The sequence below is a fragment of the Phocoena sinus genome, chromosome 6 (genome assembly GCF_008692025.1).
Source record: "Phocoena sinus isolate mPhoSin1 chromosome 6, mPhoSin1.pri, whole genome shotgun sequence".
NCBI lineage: Eukaryota > Metazoa > Chordata > Mammalia > Artiodactyla > Phocoenidae > Phocoena > Phocoena sinus.
In genome coordinates, this window is record NC_045768.1 from 12272525 (window position 1) to 12292090 (window position 19566).

A 19566-nucleotide genomic window follows, 5' to 3' on the forward strand; every position below is an offset into this window, starting at 1 on the left:
GGTTTCAGTGGACTGGTGGGAACAAAAACCTAATTGAAGTAGGATGAGGAGGGAATAGAGCAGATCTATTAGATCTGTCTGTAAAGGAGATCAGAGAAATGAGATGGGGATGGAGAGGCATGGTGAGGGAGGAAAGTGAGGGTTGACTCTAAAAAAATTGTTAACTTTTGGAACATAATAGATAATACTTTCACATGATTAAAAATTACACATAAAACATTATGTATAAAATGTCTCCCTTTCACTCCTGATTCCCATCTGAATTTATTATTTCTTGTATATTCTTCAATTCTTTTCTTCATGCACACATAAGAAAATATTATTCCTATTTTTTATTGCAAAAGGCAGGAAACTAATACATAATGTTCTCCATGTTCCTTTATTTTTAAACAATACATTCATGCAAGTATATCTATAGGATAAACTTCCAGGAGTGGAATTGCTGGGTTAAAGGCATGTTTTTGCAATACTGATAGATATTTCTCAATTGCCATCCATAAGAGTTGTATCAACTTATACTTTCACCAGCCATGTATTCCCCACAGTCTCACTGTTATCAAACTTTTTTTTAAAAACAATCTGAACAGTGGAAAATGGTATCTGAGAGGATTTTCTTTTAGAAATGAAAACTAGGAAAATTTTAGAAAGAAAATAGAAAGTATTAGAAAGAAAGCCTGAATATGCAGGGGAGAGAGAGAGGAGGTAACTGCAGGAGCAGATTTCCTTACTAGGCTGGAGGAGCCGGATCCGCTGCACTGGTGATTCATTTAACAGGTACAGATGCAGGGGGTTGTTGTACATTTTGAAGGTGCAAGTGTCTTTTGATTGCTTCTGTTTTTCATGTGAAATAAGAATCGCGGTCATAAGGTAGGCGAGGAGAGGGGAAAGGGTGTTGAACATTTGAGAGAAGAGATGTGAACTGCTTCACTTAGAGAGTCGGGCAACTACGATTGTTGAGCAGCTCTGAGGACCCCCATGAGGATTGCAGCCTTAAATTTAAAGTGAATTTTGAAGGAAAAGGAGCACCATGCATGAAGAAGACCCCTGCTTCAGGGAGATGTGAGTAGAAACAAAAAAGCAAAGCATTCATCTAGTATTCATTTAACAAATATTTAGGGGGACTCTCCTACACAGAGGCACTGTTGCTGGGTCCTGGCTTGTCACTTAACAGCAGATCACAAGCATATTCAAGTTGGCTGTTCTCACAAATCTGATTATTCATTATGCAAACAAAAAATATAAAAAGTTACCGTAGGATCTATTTATATGAATTGTTCTTAACTTTGAGGATGGGGGTTCTGACTCTTGGTAGCCTGAACAATCAGCTTCTCAGAAAAATATGCACATATACAAATTTGCAGACAATTGCAGGTGGTGTAGAACCACAAATTCAGAATCTCTCAAACTTTAGGGAAATAAAACTTACCTATTTTAAAGGGTGTATTGTTTTAGTATATTTCGAATGATTCAATTTACACAAAGCTTTCCATGAGCTACTTCGTGTTGTGTACTGGACATCTCAATAAGGGCTCAGAATGTGAAATTAGGTTTACAAAAAGTTGCAAAAATAGTATAGAGTACCCCTATGTTCTTCACCCAGAATCCCCTAAAATTAACATCTTACATAACCGTAGTACAATTATCAAAACTATTGATACAATAATATTACTTGATACACCTTGTTCAAATTTCGTCAGTTGTGCCATTCACGTCCTTTTTCTGTTCCAGGGTCCAATCCAGGATTTCACTTTGCGTTTAGTTGTCCTGGACTTGGCTTTTTTTTTTTTTTTCCTTCTTTTTTTAATCCAAAAGGGCTATGTGTTCTTGGGCAAATTAATGTCCGAGTCTGTCTTCTGTCTTAATAGACGTGATGTGATTAAGAATCAATAAAAAAAAACATGTGGAATGTTTTCGGAAACTTCAAAGGTAAAGAAATTGTTCTTACTGCTCAAAGCTGGGCATATCTAGTGTGGCCTTTCGTTCAAATTAAAACAAAAATAAAAATAGAAGCGTATTATTATTGTCAAGATGTTTGTCCCCATGTAGGACCCGTAGCTTCTCCCTTGGCCGCCAGGATACGCTTCCTCTAATTGGGCAGCGTGTATCCGCGCTGACGCAGGAAGGCCGCCTCATTGGTCCGCGCAGTCGGGACTCAGGCGGCTTTTCTCTTAGTGCTCAAGGCGCCGACCCATTTCTCTTTCTCCAGCCGAGCGCTCCCTTCCTTCCGAAGTGCCAGCCTGAAGGGATCCAGACTGAGGTAGGCCGGGTAGCTGCACTGAGGTCAGCCGGGAAGAAGCGGCGGGTATGGAATACCGGTGGGAGGTGGTGGAATACGGGTGGTCGGCGAGCCTGGGTGAGACGATCTTGTCGGTGCGCCCCCTCGACCCCCCCACGCTCTCCGCAACTTCTCTGCCCAGTCTCCGCAGGCCCCACCTCCCTCGGGCTTCCATAGAGCTTCCGCGCCCCTCCGCCGCGCTTCCGCTGGCCCCGCCCTCGACCCTCAAAGGTCCCGCCTCCTTAGCGAACCCTCCTGCTGGCCCCGCCCTCGACTCCTCCCCCGAAAGGCCCCGCCTCCTCCGCCGGCCCTCCCGCTGGCCTCCCCTCCGCCAGCTCTCCCGCTGGCCCCGCCCTCGACTCCTCCCCCAAAAGGCCCCGCCTCCCACCAGCCCCTCCGCTGGCCCTGCGCTTGCCGCCTCCTCAGCGGCCCCGCCCTCACCGAGCACACACTCCTCCTCGTCTCTTTCTTCCCACCTTTACCGCCTTGGTCCCTCTGCCTCTTTACGTTAGGTTTAGTCCCCCTACTTCTCTCCACCTCCCTGCGCCCGGCGTGTACCTGCGCCTTTTTCTCAATCCTGCCTCTTACGTACGCCTCTCCTCATCTGACTGCCCGGGTCACCGGATTCCCCCACTGATTCAGGCTGCCTCTATATGAGCTTGACAGATTGTATAGAGGCCTCGTGCTGGGCATTGGAGGTCTCTGTTTGCAAGACCTCCCCGCCCGGTGGGAGAGTCACTTTGTAATGGAGTCTAACAGGCTCGGGGATGCCTTTAATCAAAGATGCATGGTATTTGGATGCTTAAAGGAAGGGGTGCTGGAGTTACAACCCCTCCTTGTGCGATCTGCAAGCAGGCCTGGCAGGGACTAAGCTGTACCTTTCTCCCAGAATGTACCAGGCTTCTTCTGATGCAGAAGGTTGGCTCTAACCATTGTCCTTTAAACACTGGGGAGTGATTAAAATCTTGTCATGGGCCCGTCTTTTAACCAAAGTTATTAGGACTTCAGAGCCCATCCATCCTAACCGTCGCTGTGCTGATTGGGAGGTGGAAGGCAAGAGACAGATGAATGATTGGCTTAGGCAAACAGTGAGTCAGCATCCCATTCTTGATGCTGCTTTTTGGAGTTTCTCATGAGGATTCTTACCAATTTTTCAATTGCCAGCAGTCTTACTTGGTAGGTAAACCAAAGAGTATGTGTAGATAAGACGTTCAGTCAGTCAGTAGTTTCCTCCAAGCCACCACCCTACTTCAGTGTATACTATTCAGAAGACAGTGACTCACACCTTCAGTCTCTTGGAGTCAGGAATCCCTGGGGTCTGAGCCCAGCTCCGCCATTTGCTGTAAAGGTTGGCAGAGAAATTTTATCTGAGCCTCAATTTTACCTTCTACAGAAAGAACATGATAAACCCTATCATGCATGGTCATGGTATGGATTTGCTGAGATCCTGCTTATGAAAACAGTCACTCTTACGGTCCTGTGCATAATAGGATCTGAGCACAGGTGATCCCTAACTCTTCAGATTCATGTCTGTCTGATTCAAGCCAGCAAAGAGCCTGCTATGTCGCCCTCTCCCAGGCACCATGACGACCCTGGATGATAAGTTACTGGGGGAGAAGTTGCAGTACTACTACAGCAGCAGCGAGGATGAGGACAGCGACCACGAGGACAAGGACAGAGGCAGGGGTGCCCTGGCCGGCAGTTCCATGCCTGCAGATGCTGAGTTGGCAAGCGAAGGCATCTCAGTTAACACAGGTACTGCAAATCCTGTGCTCTGGGAACAGGTTTAAAAAATGTCCATTAAATATGTATCAGAAGTCTTGTGATCACTTCTTTTCTTTCAAACTAATCTTTTTTTTTTAATTTTTAAATTTTATTTTATTTACTTTTTTTTTTTTTTTATTAGCGGTACGCGGGCCTCTCACTGCTGTGGCCTCTCCCGTTGCGGAGCACAGGCTCCAGACGCGCAGGCTCAGCGGCCGTGGCTCACGGGCCCAGCCGCTCCACAGCATGTGGGATCCTCCTGGACCGGGGCACGAACCCGTGTCCCCTGCATTGGCAGGCGAACTCCCAACCACTGCGCCACCAGGGAAGCCCTATTTACTTTTTAATACAGTAGGTTCTTATTAGTCATTAATTTTATACACATCAGTGTATGCATGTCAATCCCAATCTCCCAATTCATCACACCACCATCCCCATCCCCCGGGGCTTTCCCCCCTGGTGTCCATACATTTGTTCTCTACATCTGTGTCTCAACTTCTGCCCTGCAAACCAGTTCATCTGTACCATTTTTCTAGGTTCCACATACATGCGTTAATATGCGATATTTGTTTTTCTCTTTCTGACTAACTTCACTCTGTATGACAATCTCTAGATCCATCCACGTCTCCACAAATGACCCAATTTCGTTCCTTTTTATGGCTGAGTAATATTCCATTGTATATATGTACCACATCTTCTTTATCCATTCGTCTGTCGATGGGCATTAAGGTTCCATGACCTGGCTATTGTAAATAGTGCTGCAATGAACACTGGGGTGCATGTGTCTTTTTGAATTATGGTTTTCTCTGGGTATATGCCCAGTAGTGGGATTGCTGGATCATACGGTAATTCTATTTTTAGTTTTTTAAGGAACCTCCATACTGTTCTCCATATGGCTGTATCAATTTACATTCCCACCAACAGTACAGGAGGGTTCCCTTTTTTCCACATCCACTCCAGCATTTGTTGTTTGTAGATTTTCTGATGATGCCCATTCTAACTGGTGTAAGGTGGTACCTCATTGTAGTTTTGATTTGCATTTCTCTAAAAATTAATGATGTTGAGCAGCTTTTCATGTGCTTCTTGGCCATCCATATGTCTTCTTTGGAGAAATGTCTATTTAGGTCTTCTGCCCATTTTTGGATTGGGTTGTTTGTTTCTTTAATATTGAGCTGCATGAGCTGTTTATATATTTTGGAGATTAGTCCTTTGTCTGTTGATTCATTTGCAAATGCTTTCTCCCATTCTGATGGTTCTCTTTATGTCTTGTTTATAGTTTCCTTTGCTGTGCAAAACCTTTGAAGTTTCATTAGGTCCCATTTGTTTATTTTTGTTTTTATTTCCGTTACTCTAGGAGGTGGATCAAAAAAGATCTTGTTGTGATTTATGTCATAGAGTGTTCTTCCTATGTTTTGCTCTAAGAGTTTTATAGTGTCTGTCTTACATTTAGGTCTCTAATCCATTTTGAGTTTATTTTTGTGTATGGTGTTAAGGAGTGTTCTAATTTCATTCTTTTACATGTAGCTGTCCAGTTTTCCCAGCACCACTTATTGAAGAGGCTGTCTTTTCTCCATTGTATATCCTTGCCTCCTTTGTCATAGATTAGTTGACCATAGGTGCTTTGGTTCGTCTCTGGGCTTTCTATCTTGTTCCATTGATCTATGTTTCTGTTTTTGTGCCAGTACCATATTGTCTTGATTACTATAGCTTTGTAGTATATAGTCTGAAGTCAGGGAGTCTGATTCTTCCAGGTCTGTTTTTTTCCTTCAAGACTGCTTTGGCTATTCAGGGCTTTTGTGTCTCTATACAAATTTTAAGATTTTTTGTTCTAGTTCCGTAAAAACTGCCATTGGTAATTTGATTGGGATTGCATTGAATCTGTAGATTCCTTTGGGTAATATAGTCATTTTCACAATATTGATTCTTCCAGTCCAACAACATGGTATATCTCTCCATCTGTTGTTATCATCTTTAATTTCTTTCATCAGTGTCTTATAGTTTTCTACATACAGGTCTTTTGTCTCCCTAGGTAGGTTTATTCCTAGGTATTTTATTCTTTTTGTTGCAATGGTAAATGGGAGTGTTTTCTTAATTTCACTTTCAGATTTTTCATCATTAGTGTATAGGAATGCAAGAGATTTCTGTGCATTAATTTTGTATCCTGCAACTTCACTAAATTCATTGATTAGCTCTAGTAGTTTCCTGGTGGAATTTTGAGAATTCTCTACGTATAGTAGCATGTCATCTTCAAACAGTGACAGTTTTACTTCTTCTCTTCCAATTTGTATTCCTTTATTTCTTTTTCTTCTCTGACTGCCGTGGCTAGGACTTCCAAAACTATGTTGAATAATAGTGGTGAGAGTAGACATCCTTGTCTTGTTCCTGATTTTAGAGGAAATGTTTTCAGTTTTTCACTGTTGATAATGATGTTTGCTGTGGGTTTGTCATATATGGCCTTTATTATGTTGAGGTAGGTTCCCTCTATGCCCACTTTCTGGAGAGTTTTTATCATAAATGGGTGTTGAATTTTGTCAAAAGCTTTTTCTGCATCTATTGAGATGGTCATATGGTTTGTTTTTTTTGTTCGTTTTTTTGCAGTACGCGGGCCTCTCACTGTTGTGGCCTCTCCCGTTGCGGAGCACAGTCTCCAGACGCGCAAGGTCAGCGGCCATGGCTCACGGGCCCAGCCGCTCCGCGGCATGTGGGATCTTCCCGGACCGGGGCTCAAACCCGCGTCCCTTACATCGGCAGGTGGACTCTCAACCACTGCGCCACCAGGGAAGCCCGATCATATGGTTTTTTTCCTTCAGTTTGTTAATAAGGTGTATCACATTGATTGATTTGCATATATTGAAGAATCCTTGCATCCCTGGATAAATCCCACTTGATCATGGTGTATGATCCTTTGAATGTGTTGTTGGATTCTGTTTGCTAGTATTTTGTTGAGGATTTTTGCATCTATATTCATCAGTCATATGGGTCTGTAATTTTCTTTTTTTGTAGTATCTTTGTCTCATTTTGGTATCAGGGTGATGGTGGCCTAATAGAATGAGTTTGGGAGTGTTCCTTCCTCTGTACGTTTTTGGAAGAGTTTGAGAAGGATGGGTGTTAGCTCTTCTCTAAATGTTTGATAGAATTCACCTGTGAAGCCATCTGGTCCTGGACTTTTGTTCATTGGAAGATTTTTTTTTTTTTTGTGGTACGCGGGCTTCTCACTGTTGTGGCCTCTCCCGTTGTGGAGCACAGGCTCCGGACACGCAGGCTCAGCGGCCATGGCTCACTGGCCCAGCCGCTCTGCGTCATGTGGGATATTCGCAGACCGGAGCATGAACCCACGCCCCCTGCATCGGCAGGTGGAATCCCAACCACTGCGCCACCAGGGAAGCCCTGTTGGAAGATTTTTAATCACAGTTTCAATATCAGTGCTTGTGGTTGGTCTGTTCATATTTTCTATTTCTTCCTGGTTCAGTCTTGGAAGGTTATACCTTTCTAATTGTCCACTTCTTCCAGGTTGTCCATTTTATTGGCATAGAGTTGCTTGTAGTAGTCTCTTAGGATGCTTTGTATTTCTGCGGTGTCTGTTGTAACTTCTCCTTTTTCATTTCTAATTTTATTGATTTGAGTCCTCTCCCTCTTTTTCTACTTGAGTCTGGCTAATGGTTTATCATTTTTGTTTATCTTCTCAAAGAACTAGCTTTTAGTTTTATTGATCTTTGCTATTGTTTTCTTTCTTTCTATTTCATTTATTTCTGATCTGATCTTTATGATTTCTTTCCTTCTGCTAACTTTGGGTTTTGTTTGTTCTTCTTTCTCTAGTTCCTTTAGGTGTAAGGTTAGATTGTTTATTTGAGATTTTTCTTGTTTCTTGAGGTAGGCTTGTATATCTATAAACTTCCCTCTTAGAACAGCTTTTGCTGCATCCCATAGGGTTTGGATCATCGTGTTTTCATTGTCATTTGTCTGTAGGTATTTTTTGAGTTCCTCTTTTATTTCTTCAATGATGTCTTGGTTATTTAATAATGTATTGTTTAGCCTCCATGTGTTTGTTACATTTTTTTCCCTGTAATTCATTTTTAGTCTCATAGGGTTGTGGTCAGAAAAGATGCTTGATATGATTTCAATTTTCTGAAATTTACTGAGGCTTTATTTGTGACCCAAGATGTGATCTATCCTGGAGAATGTTCCCTGTGCACTTGAGAAGAAAGTGTAATCTGCTGTTTTTGGATGGAATGTCCTATAAATATCAATTAAATCTATCTGGTCTATTGTGTCATTTAAAGCTTGTGTTTCCTTATTAATTTTCAATTTGGATGATCTGTCCATTGGTGTAAGTGAGGTGTTAAAGTCCCCCACTATTACTGTGTTACTGTTAATTTCCTCTTTTATAGCTGTTAGCAGTTGCCTTATGTATTGAGGTGCTCCTATGTTGGGTGCATATATATTTATAATTGTTATATTCTTCTTGGATTGATCCCTTGATCATTATGTAGTGTCCTTCCTTGTCTCTTGTAACATTCTTTATTTTAAAGTCTATTTTATCTGATATGAGTATTGCCACTCCAGCTTTCTTTTAATTTCCATTTGCATGGAATATCTTTTTCCATCCCCTCACTTTCAGTCTATATGTGTCCCTAGGTTTGAAGTGGGTCTCTTGTAGACAGCATATAGATGGGTCTTGTTTTTGTATCCATTCATGAAGCCTGTGTCTTTTGGTTGGAGCATTTAATCCATTCATGCTTAAGGTAATTATTGATATGTATGTTCCTATGACCATTTTCTTAATTGTTTTGGGTTTGTTTTTGTAGGTCCTTTTCTCCTCTTGTGTTTCCCACTTAGAGAAGTTCCTTTAGCATTTGTTGTAGAGCTGGTTTGGTGGTGCTGAATTCTCTTGGCTTTTGCTTGTCTGTAAAGCTTTTGATTTCTCCATCGAATCTGAATGAGATCCTTGCCGCGTAGAGTAATCTTGGTTGTTGGTTCTTCCCTTTCATCACTTTCAGTATATCATGCCACTCCCTTCTGGCTTATAGAGTTTCTGCTGAGAAATCAGCTGTTAACCTTATGGGAGTTCCATTGTATGTTGTCATTTTTCCCTTGCTGCTTTCAATAATTTTTCTTTGTCTTTAATTTTTGCCAATTTGATTACTATGTGTCTCGGTGCGTTTCTCCTTGGGTTTATCCTGTATGGGACTCTCTGCGCTTCCTGGACTTGGGTGGCTATTTCCTTTCCCATGTTAGGGAAATTTTCGACTATAATCTCTTCAGATATTTTCTTGGGTCCTTTCTCTCTCTCTTCTCCTTCTTGGACCCCTATAATGTGAATGTTGTTGCGTTTAATGTTGTCCCAGAGGTCTCTTAAGCTGTCTTCATTTCTTTTCATTCTTTTTTCTTTATTCTGTTCCTCAGCAGTGAATTACCATTCTATCTTCCAGGTCACTTATCTGTTCTTCTGCTTGTTATTCTGCTATTGATTCCTTCTAGTGTAGTTTTCATTTCAGTTATTGTATTGTTCATCTCTGTTTGTTTGTTCTTTAATTCTTCTAGGTCTTTTTTTTTTTTTTTTAGGTATGCCGGCCTCTCACTGTTGTGGCCTCTCCCGTTGCGGAGCACAGGCTCCGGACGCACAGGCTCAGCAGCCATGGCTCATGGGCCCAGCTGCTCCGCGGCATGTGGGATCTTCCCGGACCGGGGCACAAACTCGTGTCCCCTGCATCGGCAGGCGGACTCTCAACCACTGCGCCACCAGGGAAGCCCTCTTCTAGGTCTTTGTTAAACATTTCTTGCATTTTCTCCATCTTTGCCTCCATTGTTTTTCCGAGGTCCTGCATCACCTTCACTATCATTATTCTGAATGTTTTTTCTGGAAGGTTGCCTATCTCCACTTCATTTAGTTATTTTTCTGGGGTTTTATCTTGATCCTTCATCTGGTACATAGCCCTCTGCCTTTTCATCTTGTCTGTCTTTCTGTGAATGTGGATTTTGTTCCACAGGCTGCAGGACTGTAGTTATTCTTGCTTCTGCTGTCTGCCCTCTGGTGCATGAGGCTATCTAAGAGGCTTGTGTAAGTTTCCTGATGGGAGGGACTGGTGTTGGGTCGTGATCACTTCTAATTCCAGACCCGCATCCAGAGATAACCTAATGTCACCATTTCACTGTGCATGGTTCTAGCCGTTTCACTGCACAATATGAATATGTATGCATAGCAACATGCTGATGATTACAACAGACTAGCCTGCGTTTGAATCCAGCTTCTCAAATTGGTAGGTGTTTGATATCACCTAAATCATGGGTATGAGTATATTGGTAGTATAAATTCCGAGAAATGGCATATTTACACTTATACATTTTATTATTTCCAAATTGCTGTCAGTTGAGTTGGTACTGGTTTATAGTTTAAGCAGGAGTGTGATATTTCCCCATATATGTGACCTTCTACTATGTTATCAGACTTTTTGATCTTTGCCATCCTTATGGATGGCAAATGGCAACTCACCATAGTTTTATTTTCTGTCTTTTTAGGAGTGATGTTGAGCCTCTTTTCATAATTTTAAAGGTTGTATTCATATCCTTTGCTCATTTTTGAAATTGGGTAGTTGGTCTTTTTCTTCTTAGGAAGCTATATATTAAGGAAATTAATCTGTGGTTTGAGTTGCAAATATTTCTACCAGTTTATTGTTTGACTCTTGGCTTTTGTTCTTATCCTGGCAGAAAGTTTTTTTAATTGTTATGTGCTTGAAAGCATTCTTTTATACTTTCTTAGTTTTGTTTCTTATGTAAAAGGCCTTTCTTCACTCCAGGATTATAAAAAGACAGTCCCATGCCTTTTTTTTTTTTTTTAGTATTTTTATGATTTTTTTTTTTTAACACAATGATTTATCTGGAATTCGTTTCCGTGCAAGGTATGTGGTAGGACTCCAACTTAATTTTTTTTGGATTGCTGCCCAGTTGTTTCAGCATCATTTATTGAATAAACCATCTTTTCTCCATTGTTTTGAAATGTCAGTTTTATCACATACTGAATTTCTGCTTATATTTGCATCTTTAGCCATACTTTGTAGTCTCTTCCACTGATTTGTCTTTTACTGTGCTATATCACACTGTTTTTAAGTATCATGTTATAATATGTTTTAGTATCTGGTAGGTCTGGTCCCCCCCCATACAATACCCTTCTATTTTTATTATTATTTCCTTAACTTTTGCTTTCTTATTATTTTCTGAACTTTTGCTTTCTTATTTTTCCACCGCAAATTCAGGAGCAGGCACATGTGTGTAATCACATATTTTCATCAGAAACACATTAAATACATGGATTAATTTGGGGATAATTGGTACCCTTGTGATGTTGCATCTTCCTAGCCAGGAATATGGCGTTGCTCCATTTATTCAGGTCTTTTGTAGTGTTTCTTGGCAGCATTTTAAAGTTTTCTTTATACAGATGTTTATATTTTTGTCTCAGTGGCTTGTGACAACAAAGGTTTATTTCTCAGTCATGTTGCGTGCTGCCTGTTGGGGTCAGCAGCTGCCCCGCTTCTGCTTTGTATGTCCTATCATCCAGGAACTAGGCTCAAGGAGCAGCCCCTGTCTGGGACATGCTGTTCTCATGACCAAGTATAGAGAGCAAGAGAGGGCTGTTGGAAACATGTAGTGACTCATTGCGTTTTTGCTCAGAATCCATTGGCCACAGCAAGTCACATGGGCAAGCCCCACATCAGTGGGTTGGGGATACATGTTCTCATCCCACAGGAGGTATTGCAAGTCATGTGGTAAGGGGCAGGGCTATATAGCATGGGGACAGGGGGGTTTGGGGGTAGCTTGACTAACAGAACAACCTGCCACAATCTTGTTAAAAAAGTCAGATAGGGCTTCACTGGTGGTGCAGTGGTTGAGAGTCCGCGTGCCGATGCAGGGGACGCGGGTTCGTGCCCTGGTCCGGGAGGATCCCACATGCCGCGGAGCGGCTGGGCCCGTGGGCCATGGCCGCTAAGCCTGCACGTCCGGAGCCTGTGCTCCGCAATGGGAGAGGCCATAACAGTGAGAAGCCCGCGTACTGCAAAAAAAAAAAAAAAAAAAAGTCAGATAATACGGAAACATAGTAAGAAAAAAGTAAAAGTTCTCTCTCACCAGTCCCCTTCGATCTCACTGCCTAGAGACAACCACTGTTAACAGTTTACCTATTTTTCTGTGGACATACAAGTGTACATGCACATATACAAATATCTGTAAATATTTATACATGGACATGCAGTCCTTTTTCTAAAAATTAAAGGATCATACCATGATACTGTTCTGCATTTTGCTTTTTTTTGACCTAATATGTTTGGACATTTTTCATGGCAGGGAACATATAGCTGCCTCATTCTTTCTAAGAGTCACTTTGTTTTCCTTTGAGTAGATGAATCTGAATTTATTTCACGCATCTCCTAATGTTGGGCCTTCGCATGGCCCTTTAATTTGCAAACTGGGCTGCCTTGGATGTGGTTGCGTGTAGACCACGCTGCCCTGTGTGAGTGTCATTGTGGTGTCCATGGAGCCAGCTTTAGACAGATGTGCGCTGGCCTATAATCCCTCGCTCATCCTTGGTCACCTCCACATTCACCCCACCTCAGGTCCAAAAGGCGTGATCAATGACTGGCGCCGCTTCAAACAGCTGGAGACGGAGCAGCGGGAGGAGCAGTGCCGGGAGATGGAGAAGCTGATCAAGAAGCTGTCCATGAGCTGCAGGTCCCATGTGGACGAAGAGGAGGAGCAGCGGAAGCAGAAGGACCTCCAGGAGAAGATCAGTGGGAAGGTAATTAGAAGCGCCCAGGCCTTTCTCAGAGGCTACCCTGGCTGCTGGGCTTAGTGATTCAAGAGGCGGAAGGGTTTGATTTGGCCTCCAAGAAGCGGTGCAGGGCTTCCCAGGTGGCGCAGTGGTTAAGAATCCGCCTGCCAATGCAGGAGACACAGGTTCGAGCCCTGGTCCAGGAAGATCCCACATGCCGCAGAGCAGCTAAGCCCGTGTGCCACAACTACTGAGCCCATGTGCCACAACTGCTGAAGCCCTCACGCCTAGAGCCTGTGTTCCATAACAAGAGAAGCCACCGCAATCAGAAGCCCGCGCACCGCAGTGAAGAGTAGCCCTCACTCACTGCAACTAGAGAAAGCTGTGCAGCAACGAAGACTCAGTGCAGCCAAAAATAAATAAATAAAATAAATTTTAAAAAAGATACTAAGAAGCAGTGCAGTGCAGGAGAAAGTGCAGTCATGTCATAGCTTGGCCACACCTGGGTTTGAATCTCAGCTGTGCCACTAGTAACTGTGGGGATGTCTCTTCCACTCTGACTCTGGTTTGTCGTTGGTTAAATGAGGTCAGTCTCTCGATACAGTGCCCATCACAGGCCGGTTGAAAGTGATCAGGAAATGTGAGTTTCCTGTCCTTTCTCGAGGTCTTACCTTGAGCCAGAAACAAACCTCTGAGATTGGGAGATATTATCCCCATTTTACAGATGGTGAAACCAAAGCTGAGAGGCGGGAGGGGACTTGTTCAGGGCAGTGCAATTAAGAAATGCTAATAGGAACTGGGCTTCTAACCCAGATTTTCCTGTTCTTTCCATGATGTTGTTCTCTTTCATCTGAAGCCTATTCATGAGAATTTATTTCAGTGAAGCAATACAGTAGAAGCAGGCAGACACTGTGGAAGATATCTGGAACTAGGTCCCTGACTCTCTCTTACCTTCCCAAAGCGTTCTTCAAAAGGATCCTTTAATTCCCCACCATTGTCTCTGACCACGGAAGGATGTCTAGAAGTGCCTGAAGTCATTTGGCTGTGGCCCAAAGCAGCTCTTGGCTGGAAATACCCGCCAGGGTCGGGGAGCAGACAAGAGGATTAAGTGAGGAGTTTGCCTTGACCAGGAGGATGATTTCAGGGCATTAGACTCAAGCAAGACCATAACAGGTCAGAAAGAACCGCTCTGGTGGGGGAGCAGTGAGAGGGGAAGAAGAATGGCTCTGGCTGTGATGCAGTAACAACACGTGTCCTGATCTGGTGTGGCCTCCCAGCCGCCACCCTCTCATCTGTGCCAGGGTAGGCAGAGCTGGGCTTCATCACAGGAGCAGGGATGTCTTGCTACACCAGGGCAGGAGAGGGAGAATGCTTTTGTAATGGAAGCTGGCTTCAGGACAACATGCCCACGGCTCACAGCGCTTCCTTGAGCTGCGGTGGAGACCAGACAAAGCCACACAGCACATGATCACATGGGGCAGTCCTGCTGGGTTGTTGCAATGAGACAGAACTGGCAACTGCCTGAATGCCAGAAGTAGGGGAGTGGCTAAGCAAAATAGGCCACATTATTCATAATTTTATAAAACATGTTTGGAAGCATGAGGAATAATTTATGATATAATAGTGCTAATTGGCAAAAGCAGGCTATAGCTTAATTGGTACACCCACAGCTGCTGTTATAAAAGCAGAAATGGTTTTAGCACGTGACTGGTAATAAAAAGAAGAATAGATTTTTAGAATGTGTATGGCTGTATGTTTTGGCGTGGGAGGGAAGGAGGGTGGTGCAGGGCAGGGATTATGAGTGTTCAGGTTCCTTAATGTCCTGTTGTCTTTTCAACAAAAACAAAACAGTGGATAAAATAATTAATCCATTGTCAGGACTGACAAAAAGACAAAAGCTCACGAAGTGATGTTATCTGATGCTGCCTGTCTGGATGGAGAGGCGCTATGACACAGTAGTTGAAAGCCTGGGTTTTTTAAAAAATCTAGTTTGAATCCTGGTCTTATACTTGCTACCTATGTGAACTTATACAGATAATCTCAAGTCTCAGAACCTCATTTGTAAAGTGAGGGTAATAAAAGTCCCTTCCCGATGGGGTTATCAGAAGATTTCAGTGAGGTATAACACATCTAGAGTATTAGCATGGCGCCTCATACATCTTGTGTCACCCATGTCACTGTTGGGTTTATGCTTCTTACGCTCACTTGCTGGTCCTCCCGCAGATGACTCTGAAGGACTTTGCCATGATGAACGAGGACCAAGACGACGAGGAGTTCCTGCAGCGGTACCGGAAGCAGAGGATGGAAGAGATGCGGCAGCAGCTCCACCAGGGGCCCCAGTTCAAGCAGGTTTTTGAAATCCCCAGTGGAGAAGGGTTTCTGGACATGATTGACAAAGAGCAGAAGAGCACCCTCATCATGGTCCATATTTACGAGGATGGCATCCCAGGGACCGAAGCCATGAACGGTTGCATGATCTGCCTGGCCGCTGAGTACCCAGCCGTCAAGTTCTGCCGGGTGAAGAGCTCAGTGATCGGGGCCAGCAGTCGCTTCACCAGGAACGCGCTTCCCGCCCTGCTCATCTACAAGGGGGGTGAGCTGATTGGCAACTTTGTCCGTGTCACTGACCAGCTGGGGGAAGATTTCTTTGCAGTGGACCTTGAAGCTTTCCTCCAGGAGTTTGGATTGCTTCCAGAAAAGGAAGTCTTGTTGGTAACCTCTGTGTGTAACTCAGCCACCTGCCACAGCGAGGATAGCGATTTGGAAATAGATTGAATGGCTGGGCTGGTGGCATAAATTTCTCATTGTTTGGGCTGGAAGACACACGTCCTTTTGTTTATTTTCGTTCTTTTCTGTGTCTTCTGGCTTTTCTGCTGTTCTTTGTAGTCCCTTTTATGATATGTCAACTCAAGAAATTCTTCTATCAAATCGGAATGCTGAATCACCTTGTGGCTCTCCATAAAGTGACCTAACATTGTATAAACAGGAAGCCAGGCTTTTGAACTGTTTACTTAAGATTCTCTAGCATGACATCTCTGTTATTGTTTCCAGTCAGTATTTACATAGCATTCTGAAGACAGTGTCCTGGAAATTGTCTTCAGATGATCTCAGAGGTCTCTGCCAGGTCCGGGAATATAATTCTATAGTTAGTGTGTTATTTGCAACATAAGTAATACATTTCCTTCATCAAATGATTGTAAATTATATTTACTTATAATCAGACTCATAGTCTTAGAAGGCAGTTAAATTTTTTCCCCCTAGACCGTATTCTCTCCCAGGGTCTTGTTTAAAGGTTCCAGGCCGTGTATGTTTGCCCCATCAAGAGGGGGGTGACCTTTGTCGCCAGAGTCGATATCCTGCTCAAGCATTATTAAGTCTACAGTAGAGGAAGGATGGAGATGGACTGCCCTCTTGATGCTGAAAGACCAGCTTGGCTTGAAAATTAGAGCTGAGATAGAGCTGGGAAGCCTTTTTAAAGGAAGATCTTTCAATTAAGATACCCCTGCTCATCTTTTTCTCTGTTTCTTTTTTATTTAACAAGGTAATTTTTTGGTTTCATGTAGCTTTTGTTAAAACTTTTTTGCATATTGGAAAAGTTAATATTCAATAGAATACAGAAAATACAGAAGCAAAACTAAGAAACTTAGAATAATCCTGCCACCTAGGGTAAAACACTATTAATATTTTGGGATATTTTTCCAAGGTGTTTTCTTTGTGTACACAGACATTTTGTTTGCTTATTAAACAAAACAGTGGGATCATTCTGAACATACTGTTTTATAGTATGGTCGGCTAATATAGCAAACGTTTTTCCATGTTATTAAACACTCTTTTACAACATTTTAAAGTGGCTATTTATACTGTTGTATAGGTGTGCTGTAATTTGCTTGGTGGTGTTCTCTTGAAAACAGCAAAGACTTTTTATTACAAAAGTAATTGATGTTCATTGTAGAAAATGTAACAAAAATTGTTAAGCTAAAAAGATTGAAAAGCTTTGTAATTCCACCAACCAAAAATAATCCCTGTTAAATCATTTTTACAGGTATCTTTCTGGTCTTCTTTCTGTGTGTTTATAATAATGATTGTCTTTTGAGTTTTCCCCTCATGTTTTTTACTTTAAAATATGTACAGTGTAGGGCCAGGGAAAATGTAATCTGTAATTAAATGTTAGCTTTAAAGTTCAGTTTTGCTTTTCCTGGCTATTTAGGAATTGACTAACTGTAGAAGGGTCATGACAGTATCTCTTGTAGTTAATCAACAAAAAGAAAGTGCATGGTTTTTTAATTTAAAAAAACTCATTGTAGAAAGTGTGTGGAAAGTATATAGAAAATTATTAGAGGCAGAGACAACTGTTGTCAGTGTTTTTATTTTCTTCCAGTTTTTTTAATATTTTTAATACATTGAGAGTTTTTGAATTTAGTTCTGTGTTTTGTTTAATATTATATCATAAATGCTTTGACATGTTATAAAAATTCTAAATAAATAATTTTTAACAGCCTGATAATATTCCATCACTTGGATATGCCATACTTTATTTAACCAGACCCTTAATATTGGATATTTAGATTCCTAGCTTTTTGCTAAAACACTTTGTATTTTGGGCTATATTTTGGATCATTCTCTTAGTATAGATTTCTAGAAGAGGAATTATTGGGTAATGGACAGAAACATTTTAAAAGCTTTTACAAGCCATCTACTGGTTCTCATTGGAGATGAAAATATATTGATATTATGGTCTCCCAGAACCTTGACTTCGCCTTTCAAGAGCAGAAATTCTAGGATAAAGTGAACAGACATGGAATGGGGAATTCTTAAGAGTCTTAAATCTCCAACTCAGGGGTAATGCAAACATCACGGGCTTTGGAGTCAGATCAAATACTGTCTGTTTCTCACTGGTGGTGGAGCTTCCGTTGAGGCACCTAGCCTTCCTGAAACTCAGTTTCCTCGCCTTGGCAGTGGGAACAACAGTACCTCATGGGTTGTTCAGTGGTTCTCCATGTGTGGTTCAAGAACAGCAACATGAGATACACTGGGGAACTTGTTAGAAATGCAAAGTCTCAGGCTTCATCCCAGACCTACTGCATCGGAAATTCTGGGAGTGGCTCGGCACACTTTTCACAAGCCCTCTAAGTGATTCTGAGGCTGGTTCAAGTTTGAGCATCACCAACCTGTGGGTTGAGGTGAGTGACAGCAGCTCTCACAAAACAAGGGCTCACTGCTGTTGGTTTCCTTTTTTATTTGAGTAGGGGAAGGGAGGAGTTAAAAATAGGACAGCATTGGGTTTCCCTGGTGGCGCAGTGGTTGAGAGTCTGCCTGCCGGTGCAGGGGACGCGGGTTCGTGCCCCAGTCCGGGAGGATCCCACATGCTGCGGAGCGGCTGGGCCCGTGAGCCATGGCCGCTGAGCCTGCGTGTCCGGAGCCTGTGCTCCGCAACGGGAGAGGCCACAGCTGTGAGAGGCCCGCGTACTGCCAAAAAAAAAAATAGGACAGCATTCAGATCACTTCTCTTCCTCTTTGTTTATGTGATCCTCCTTTTTCGTCATAGACTTGGGGGAGGAGCAAGAAACTAATATTTGTCTATTACAAACTGTCTCAGTAGTTTTCCGGATTTCACTTTCCTCTGGAATGAAAGTTCCGTGAAGGCATGGACTTTATTTTCCTCCATGTGTGTGGTATAACTTCTATTCACGCTGGGAATAGGCTGACATTTACAGCTTTGTGGGCAAGATAGCTGAACTCCTCCATACCTCAGTCTCCTCATCCGAGGAGTGGAGATGAGTAACATAATTCATGTAAAATATCTAGAACACAGCCTTCAAATAAGTGCTGTTTTTATTTTTATTATTTTAAAAAATATTTATTTATTTGGCTGCACTGGGTCTTAGCTGCGGCACGCGGGATCTTTAGTTGTGGCATGCGGGATCTATCTAGTTTCCTGACCAGGGATCGAACCTGGGCCCCCTGCATTGGGAGTGCAGAGTCTTAACTGCTGGACCACCGGGGAAGTCCCCCTTTTTTTTTTTTTTTTTACGAATAAGTGCTGTTTTTATCATCCCCAGGGCCCACAACTGGGCTTGGTGCTTGGTAAGAATTATTGAGTGTTTAATAATGAACATATGAGCACATTGAAGGCCACATCCTTTCAAGGTAAGAAGTAGTAACTTTTCAAAGATGAAGAAACTAAGACTTAGCAGAGTTAGGTAACTATTCCAAGTTGCATAGCTAGTGGGCAAGGCAGGGTTTAAAATCAGGTCTGTGTAGTTCCAAAATTTGTACTATTTCCATGATGCATGCTAGTTCTTGGTGGAGAAAGCACAATGATCAAATGTCAATAAAATGATCGACTAGAGAAAAGGTAGTGGAGAGAACAGGTTGGAGGAGGAAAAACAGGGAGAGAATTTTAAGAAGAGAGAAAAAAGAGTGAAGCTGGGTGGAGACCTGGGTCTCCTAGGCTGGCCTGTGTTTCATGTCAGAAACTCTTCCGTCTGGACTGTGGCTGTGACCTGCAATGTACCCCCGAGGCATCCCCCTTTCCTCCATGACTCCACAAACGTCCTTCCTCCCAAAGTCCCTTTATACCTCCCGCCCACACTGTCACCCACATCCAGCTACGGGTGGCAACGGTTGGGAGTACAGTGGACATGAGCTCTAGCCCTCTCCCTGACCAGCTGTGTGCCCTAGAATAAGTCTCTTCCTCTCCCGGGGCCTCAGTTTCCCCACTTGTAAGATGAGAGGTTGCATTAGATGATTTTGTAAGACATAGTGAGCT

General features: G+C 42.7%; 1 protein-coding gene across 1 annotated transcript; it reads left to right on the plus strand.

Moving 5' to 3' along the window:
- Positions 1-434: 434 nt before the first annotated feature.
- PDCL (phosducin like) lies at positions 435-17301 on the plus strand. Its single transcript, XM_032636060.1, has 4 exons — positions 435-2257; positions 3854-4030; positions 12643-12824; positions 15021-17301. Exons 2-4 carry the CDS (start codon positions 3859-3861, stop codon positions 15570-15572), a joined length of 906 nt encoding a protein of 301 aa, XP_032491951.1. The 5' UTR covers positions 435-2257; positions 3854-3858; the 3' UTR covers positions 15573-17301.
- Positions 17302-19566: the final 2265 nt, after the last annotated feature.